At 30.6% G+C, this 9,663-nt stretch overlaps 1 protein-coding gene across 1 annotated transcript; it reads left to right on the forward strand.

The window, feature by feature from the left end:
• Window positions 1–3,163: 3,163 nt before the first annotated feature.
• Window positions 3,164–4,390, forward strand: LOC132634365 (ethylene-responsive transcription factor TINY-like). Its single transcript, XM_060350624.1, has one exon. The coding sequence runs from the start codon at window positions 3,443–3,445 to the stop codon at window positions 4,205–4,207; it is 765 nt and encodes a 254-aa protein (XP_060206607.1). The 5' UTR covers window positions 3,164–3,442; the 3' UTR covers window positions 4,208–4,390.
• The last annotated feature ends 5,273 nt before the right edge of the window (window positions 4,391–9,663 follow it).

The raw sequence follows: 9,663 nt of genomic DNA on the forward strand, positions 1-9,663 counted from the left end.
GTCAACAAAAAGAATATGTGATTTTGAAACTGAAAATTCTTCGAAACTGTTTGAATATTGGAATAATATCAAGGAAAAAGTGAACTTCTACACTCAAATTTATCTCTAATTATGTGGGGACCAACCAATCTCGCCAAAACTTTCTGTAATCAAATAACTCCTCAGCAATAAGACAAACCAAGTAAGCATTTGCTCATTTGATTCGATAACTTCATATTTTTTTTGTAGTAATTCATATTATTTGCATACCATTGATAATGTATATTTTATTATATATTACCAATAAGTATATTTAAGTTTTATTTATTAAGAAATTCCAAGAACTATTAACAATAAAAAAAATCAAAATTGCTTATTACAAAGGAAAACTTTAAGTATTACCGGTTGTAAATTTATTTTAAGCATGTTTGTATAAAAGCATGTGATTATAACGTTAGATATAATAATAGAAGTTAACGAAAAAATATTTAGTAAGTATCCACATAAAATTTAAAAACTATATAAAATGTCAGTTAATAATAAACTTAAATTAGGCACATCAACAAAAAAAATATCAATTAAATTCTAAAAGTAAATAATAATAATTATTGTCTGATATTTGATCATCACGCTCTTCATTAATTGCAGAGATGGTAGAACTTTTCAAAATTAAGTGATGTTTTCTGCATTTTTAAAATCAAATTTAAGTTATACAATTATATAGTGTAAATAAAATTTGCTCTATACATATCATAGGCTATTGTAACATGTTATTTTCTTAGATTATCACATTACATGTCAACTTAGAAACATCTACAAATTGTCACTGCATATATAGATTAATGTCTCGTTAATTACCTTTTAAATGGCTAATTGAATGCTTGTATTTTTTAACACAACTTTTAAGGTGCATGGACCTAGGTTGTAAAAGCCTCCGGCCTCTCCGGTGTCTACAACCTTCACGAAATACTTTTTTGTTTGCAAGAGTAAGTTACTCGTTGATAAACTGATTTTTAGATAACCTTTTCGATAAAGCCTACAATATGAAAATGAACGTCAAAATATTAAACTAACATTAAAGTAGAAAGGATCTTTGTGCATTTACCTTAGTTACCCAAAATCTGAAGTTGAACGCTCTAAATTATTTCAAAATATTCAAAGACAAAAGTACTCAACTCTGTGAAAAAAAAAATTAAGTATCACATGAATAGTTTCAGAATCAAGTAATATACAAAAACAAAGAATGAAAATTGTACAACTAAAACTATAACTTTAGAGAGAATTTTACCGTTTCTGTTTGCAAGAGAAAGTTACTCGTTGATAAACATAATTCTAGATAATGTTTTTGATAAAGCCTACAACATAAAAATGAATGTCTAGCCATTGAACTCAGACCAAAAGTAGAAAGGATCTTTGTACATTAACCTCGGGTACCCAAAATCTGAATTTGAACACTTTAAATTATTTCAAAATACTCAAAGATAAAAGTACTTAAATCTGTGGGAAAAAATTCAGTATCTCGTGAATAATTTCAGAATAAAGTAATATACAAAGAATGACAATTGTACAGCTAAAACTTTGAATCTGGAGAGAATTTTACGATGCACTTCAGATACAGCAAGTTAACACCCTTGGCAGGGAAGATTTCATGTGGTAAATAAGCTCCAGACGAAGAGGAGTAAAAAATGTACCATTTGGGATAATAAAACAAAAGTCGTCGTAACGGTGAGTGGAGGTTTTAAACTTTAAACATCACAATTATTTAAAAAGTGGTGACCCTTCCATTTTATAAGTTAGAGGCAACGTTCATTCTTTATGAAAGGATGAATTTTTTTTATTTTTTATTTTAATTGAGGGAAAAAGGTAGAAAAATGACAAAAGATAAATGTCTTTCTAAGCTTTTGGGGCATGCCAGCCTATGTCCTGCGATTATATGAGTCCGTAACTTAAATGACTCAAAAAGTGATTGTAGGGATTAAAATAACGCAATTAAAAAAAAGAGTTACCAAAGTAACCTTTGCGCACTAAATTAGTGCGCAATAGGGGTTATATTTTTTTGTACAATATTTTAAAGTTCTCAAATTCACGTTTTTTTCATACTTTGACCAAAGATTAGTCATGTTTCAAAATGCTGGAAAATTAATTTTTTATATAGAACCTGATATCTTTTTCTGCGAACATAGGCTGGCATGCATCAACTACTTTGGTCCGAGCGCAAAGTTATGACCGTTTAAAATTTCACCAATTTACAACTACCTTTTCTCCCTATACTCATTATTTGATAATTTTAACTTATCAATTTATATAACTACTTAAGTCTATTGGATTTTTTTTTATAGGACTTGCATAACGCATTAATATACTGCGTTATTCACATAGTTTTTTTTTTAGTGACGTCAATAAATTACTGCGCTATAAAATAAAACACTTAAACCTAAAGATAATAAGTTTTCAAACAAACAAAACTTACTTCGAGGCACTTTACAACCCCTAAAACGACGATCCAAATGTTTACGTATACTTGATGCATTGAGCCTACATTATTGTTCGCAGAAAAAGTTATCAGGTTCTATATAAAATATTGATATTCTGGTGTTTTAAAATATGACTAATCTTTAGTCAAAGTATGAAAAAAACGTGAATTTGAGAACTTCAAAATTGTACAAAAAAAATATAACCCCTATTGCGCAGACCTAACTGTAAATTTGTAATTTAGTCATATTGCGCACTAATTTAGTGAGCAAAGGTTACTTTGGTAACTTTTTTTTTTTAATTGCGTTATTTTGATATATATATATATATATATATATATATATATATATATATATATATATATATATATATATTAATTAAATGGATTTCTTAACACAAATATATATTTAAACCAAAATTAATGATTCCGTCGAACTAGCTACGATTATAGCTCCGCCCTATTCGCATGTGTATGCTCATTAATGAAAAATCATCTTTTAATCAGAAATTTCTTCATTTTCACGGATCAAACCCAAATTTTTTAATTAAAATCTAATGAACCATATTCGTCCTATCAATTACGGTGATTTGTATAGTTTTGTATTGTGTATTGGTACGTAGGTATAGGACTATTACATATGACATCAGTCCTGAAGTGAATTCGTCTCTTTTCGCTATAAAAACGCCCGCTCCCACTTCTTTCAATAACCCAACGGGCACTTCCAAAATTTTGTCCTTTCTTTCATCTTTCACTTTCATTGTTCTTCTTTTTCTAGCAACTTTGATACTCAACACGCTCTGTTTCATCTCTCTCACACATAGTAATATGTACTCTGCTTTGTCATTCAATATATAATATAAGAACTCTTCCCCACCCAAACAGAAAAAAAGAAAAGAAAAGAAAAAAACACTCTCTCTCTCTCTCTCTCTTTCTATTCATTGCATTAACCTACTTATTCAGTCATCACGGGAACACTGCCACTGTACATTAATGGCGAAAGTTGAAATACCCTGTTCAGAAACAGGGAGCTCTAATACTAATTCCTCAACAACTTCTTCTTCTTCTTCATTGTCCACTGATTCCATGCACATATCTGTTTTCAACTCGTCCAAATCATTACCACAAGAGAAGAAACAGCCAGCAAAGCGAACAAAGAAACAGAGAACAAATACTGAGAGTAAACACCAACTTTACAGAGGAGTGAGGATGAGAAGTTGGGGTAAATTCGTATCTGAAATTCGCGAACCGAAGAAGAAATCACGTATTTGGCTTGGAACTTACCCTACAGCAGAAATGGCAGCTAGAGCACATGACGTGGCAGCACTTACTATAAAAGGAAATTCCGCTATACTTAATTTTCCTCATCTTGTTAACTTGCTGCCACGTCCAGTGTCAACTTCACCGAGAGATGTTCAAGCTGCTGCTGCTAAAGCAGCTTCAATGCGTGTCCCATCTTGTTCAGTTTCATCTTCATTTTCTTCGTCTTCACCAACAGTATCTGCAACTACAATAACATCATCAGCAGGATCTCCTGAAGAGCTTGGCGAGATTATTGAGCTGCCTGATTTAGACAGCAGTGATGATCCAAAAACTGATTTGAGACTGAGTGACTCGGTTGAAGGGTTATTGTACTCGCCATGGTGGGCATCAAAATGTGATAGTAGTACAGATTTTTGTGGTTATTTTCTGGAGCAGAGTGTAGCTGGGGAGAGTTTAATTTCTTGCAGCTTTGAGACTCTGAAATGGGCTTGTTAAAGCTGATCAGTGATAATGGAGCTTTTTGGAACTCAGAACTGTGGGCTTTTGCTCTGTTTCTTTTTGTCTTTTTCTTCTGGATCTTTTGTTGAATACCTACGGAATAGTAGTTAGTTACTGTTTGAGTAAATATAGTAAAAGTATCGGTTTAGCTGTCCATAAACAGATTTTACTTTTTCCTTATACATTTTGATTTTTGAATATAGAAGAAATATGTTTAATATATACTATAATTTACTAGTACCTACTTGATTAAGCTTAATTACAAGTGTTCTGGATAAAAATTCCTTTTTCCAAGAGTAGTGTAGGTTTTGTGCCGTGTGCAACATATGAAGCTGTAAATTTCTGGCTTTTTGCTTTGATTTCGACGATTTGACATAAATTACCTAAATTTGGCAGTGGTAAAGTTACAAAAAGATAATTAGCTCGCCATTAACCTAGGGCTGTGTAAATCAATATATGATGATTATGAGCTATGACTGAATGTATTGACAACAGCGAGTGTGAGTAACCACGAGTTCGGAACCAAAATGTCCCCAAAAAAATAATTTTGAATCAAAATATTCTAACAAAAAAAAAAATGTTACAAACTTACCTTTAGCGTAGTAAAATACTGTGCTATAATACTTCACGGAGGCGGGGCTGTTAAGTGCTATAGCGCAGTATTTTATTGCGCTATAGAAATCCTTCTCTCACCTATAACGCAGTAAAATACTGCGCTATAGGACTCCGCCATTTTTCAAAACATTACATTTTCACTCCTTTTTACGTAGTTTAGCCGTATATTAATCATGCTTTGAGATTCCGGAACTTCAATATTTTATATAGAACTCTAGTTATATTTGTACAATTAATAAAATAGGCTCAACACATCAAGAATACGCAATACTTTGGATTGTCGTTTTGGTGGTTGAAAAGTGCTCGAAGTCCTTTTTTGTTTGAAGACTTGTAGTCATTAGCTTTAAGTTATTTATCTTTTAGGGTTTCGTCTTATTTTTAAATTAATGCTTAACTTTATTTCGAATGTGTTACGTTTTTTTTTATTATCAATTTAGGATGTGAAACTATAAACAATAATAAAGACTAAGATAATATTTATAAATATGCAAAAAATATATAATATTTACGATAAATTGTACAACACTAATGTATATACACTATCGAGGATGGGTCCCACATGTAGTATGCCAGAGACTATCCCTAGGCCTAAGGCTCATACCATCCCCACCGCCCTCGCTATCGTCTTTATCGCCCTTTTCCTCTTAATAATCGGGCGCTCCAAGTCATGATCATCTCCTCTTCCCCTAGCCCTTGCGCCTTTAACTAGAACGTGTTTCTTCTTGGGATCTAGTCCCGCTGGCACACTCAGAACCTTAGGCTGAGCTAGGTCTGGAAACTCGATCTCTTCCTCGTCAGGAGTTGCCACCGCGGGCGCCGAAGGATGAACCTAAAAAATATATAATAATTAGTACCATTTCTTAATTATATTGAATACATTAACGTTATTTATTTAATCAAACCTGTGTGTCAACGGGTGCCTGAGTAGGCTCCTGAGATGGGTGCGGTGGTGAATATGAGGTAGTCTCCTGGACGAGATGCTGTTCGAAGTCCAAGTAAAGGTTATAAAAATTAAATAAATATTTACCTTATATTGAATAAAATTAGTTTTAAGTAAAAAACTACCGAGTGTGTAGTGGCTCTCCATCTACCGAGGGTGTGGGGGGGTGCTCGCGTAAAAGAGCCCACGCTCTCTGCAGCCTACGGGGACGGAGCCTAGTAGATATTCCTATAGTACCGGCCCATAATAACTCTGACATATGATTGTCTTGCAAAGACAATACTGATCTATCAGCGGGCCCTGGATGAACAGCGGGCCCCGGGTGAGCATCGGGCGCCGGGGGAACATCGGGCCTAGGGGAACATTCGGATCCATGAAAGAGTTCGGTCTGTACAAACTAAATTAGTCATTATTCTTAAAATGAAAGATAAATTATATTAACTAATTAATAATTTGTAGGGAATATGTGAATTATGTAGTATTATATCTTGTGAATAATTAAGATGGGATATGCAGTAAATTTAATATGTGATAGTAAGGACACATATGTGATGGCAAAGATTTTTAAGTTAATTACTTTTGAATTATGTGATGGCAAAGACTTGTTAAGTTAATTAGTTTGGGAATCGAAATTCAGCATTAATATTTGTTTGGAACTCTATTTTGAATATGTGATATATTTTTAGTTGACCAAATAGCCAACACAACTACGATAAAATTAAACTAAAAGAGTATATTCGTTGACCACATATTTTCCTACAAACTTTACATTTTTTTCGTTAGCTTATGTATTTATGAAAAGAAGAACTTTAACTATTCTTTTTAAGATAATCTTTTTTTATTTAACATCTATATTCACGCTTTTAAAATTATATAGATTAACATTTCATAATCATTTACAACTTGTTTGGATGGTTGTTACCTATTGTATTATATTATGTTGTTAGTTTAGATACAATGTTTGCTTTGATTGTTACTTTAATTTTATTGTTATGTAACGACGAAAGGTCCTATTTTATGTAACCACTGATTTGGTCCCATACAATACAACACAATACGATAAATGTCAAAACAATACATAACAATCATCCAAACAAAGTGTTAACAACATAATGATTCATTACCAATCAACTTCTTTCAATTCATAAACAATATTTAACAACTAATAAATTCATAATCAATATTTAACAAATAATCAATTAACAAAATAATAATTCATTAACAATTCATAAATAATTAAAAAATTAACAACTCATAAACATATAACAAATTAACAATTCATAAACATTTAACAAATTAACAATTCATAAACATTTAACAAATAATGAATTAAACAAAAAAAAAAAAATCAGAATAGTGGTAAAAGCCACTGCCCGGTCCGAACAAGAGCAAAAAAAAAAAATTGTTTTTTTTTTTTTGGAAAATAGCAAGGATTAAATGTTAAGCATGCTTAGAATATAATGTATATAACAAAATAATAACAAAAGTTCATAGTAGAAAACCTTAATTGAAGATTTTTTGTAGAGTTATTTTAATCGAGTTGTACGCCACTTTTTCCAAAATTCGAACTTAGAATCTTGCTCCTTGACCTGAATATACCGAGAATCTAAACTTTTCGGACGAAATTTAATAGAAAATGACGTTTTTGGATGTGGGGACCACCTCGGTTTCCCCTCCAATGGAGTTTCAATTTTTTTTTTTTTTACCACTGAAGGGACCAGTGGTGGAACCCGATGGGTTTTATGGCTGAGTCCTATAGTGCAGTATTTTACTGCGTTATAGGTGAGAGAAAGATTTATATAGCGCAGTAAAATACTGCGCTATAACACTTAACAGCTCCGTCTCCGTGAAGTGCTATAGCGCAATATTTTATTGCGCTAAAGATACTTTTGTAACATTTTTTTTTGTTGAAATATTTTGGTTCAAAATGATTTTTTTGGGGCATTTTGGTTCCGGACTCGAGTAAACACCTACTACTCCATATATTATGCTCTAATTATATATCTAGTTGAAAATTTGAATAAAGTACACATTTATACAAAGTGCAAACCCTTTTTTCCTCCAACCAAAGTGCAATTTGTGAATAGTTAAGGACTATGATATATTTAGCCTTCACTGATTTAAAATGGTTAATTCATTCATCATTTTTTCTTTCTTGTTTTGCCTAATCAGGCCTCCATTTCTAATGTATGTTTTGTTTAACATCCTAACTCGAATTCAACCTTTATCTTTGACAGCTATAATAATAAAACTAGAAACTACATTGGATAGGACAGCAAATTTCACCAAAAGACAAGATACTGTGTTATTTCTTCCTCGTCTAAGTTTACTCGGGTAAAATTATCCGGACTAGCTCTTTTGAAAGGACTATTTATTCGATAAATAGATGATATGCATGCAAGCTAATATCACATGAAAAAAGTGGATAGGGCCACCAAACAATAAGATCATGAAAGAAACAAGAAGATTAAATCCTAGGACTTGCCTCAATTAAGTAGAGAAATTTTGGGATCTTAGAAGGACAATTATATTTGAGGTAAAAAAAACATGAGTCCGGAGCCAAAATGGCATGTTTTTGGAGCTAATACCCCAAAATAGGATGTCTTTTTTTTTTATACCAAAATGGGTATTTCGTTGGATAACCAACGAAATACTCGCAAGTAGCACTGTTCCGGTCCGGTATTTGTTGCATTTCGCTACACTTGTAGCGAAATGTAACAATTTTTTTTTTTTTGTATTTCGTTTTTTAAAAAACGAAATATGATTTTTTTTTTTTTTGTATTTCGTTTATTAAAAAACGAAATATGATTTTTTTTATTTTTTTTTGTATTTCGTTTATTAAAAAACGAAATATGAATTTTTTTTTTTGTATTTCGTTTATTAAAAAACGAAATATGAATTTTTTTTTTGTATTTCGTTTATTAAAAAACGAAATATGAATTTTTTTTTTTGTATTTCGTTTATTAAAAAACGAAATATGAATTTTTTTTTTGTATTTCGTTTATTAAAAAACGAAATATGAATTTTTTTTATTTCGTTTATATAAAAACGAAATAGGAAAATATATATATTTGTTTTTTTGCATTTCGTTGGTATATGAACGAAATAGGATAATTTTTTTTTGAACCAACAGAAATGAACAAAAAAATAAAATTAAAACCATAGCGATATGGAGAGCAGAAAAACGATAAAAAAAGGGTTTTTCGTTATATACCTGCGAAATGGAACAAAACATTTCGTTGGTATATAAACAAACAAAAAAAATTATTCTCCTATTTCGTTTTTATATAAATGAAATACAAAAAAAAAAAATTATCCTATTTCATTGGTATATAAATGAAATACAAAAAATAAAAAAAAAGAAATATATATATATATATATATATATATATATATATATATATTCCTATTTCGTTTTTATATAAACAGAAAAAAAATTATAATTTCCTATTTCGTTGGAATATAAACGAAATGCAAAAAAAAAAAAAATTATCCTATTTCGTTCATATACCAACGAAATGCAAAAAAAATAATAATTATATTTTGCTATTTCGTTTTTATATAAACGAAATAAAAAAAATCATATTTCGTTTTTTAATAAACGAAATACAAAAAAAAAATCATATTTCGTTTTTTAATAAACGAAATACAAAAAAAAATCATATTTCGTTTTTTGATAAACGAAATACCAAAAAAAATATTCATATACCAACGAAATGCAAAAAAAAATATATATATATTTGTTACATTTCGCTACAAGTGTAGCGAAATGCAACAAATACCGGACCGGAACAGTGCTACTTGCGGGTATTTCGTTGGTTATCCAACGAAATACCCATTTTGGTATAAAAAAAAAAAAGACATCCTATTTTGGGGTATTAGCTCCAAAAGCATGCCA

Source organism: Lycium barbarum, chromosome 3 (genome assembly GCF_019175385.1).
Source record: "Lycium barbarum isolate Lr01 chromosome 3, ASM1917538v2, whole genome shotgun sequence".
Taxonomy (NCBI): domain Eukaryota; kingdom Viridiplantae; phylum Streptophyta; class Magnoliopsida; order Solanales; family Solanaceae; genus Lycium; species Lycium barbarum.

Bases quoted from the DNA above. Each gene is read 5' to 3' on its own strand.
- LOC132634365 (XM_060350624.1), top strand. From the start codon at position 3,443: ATGGCGAAAGTTGAAATACCCTGTTCAGAAACAGGGAGCTCTAATACT.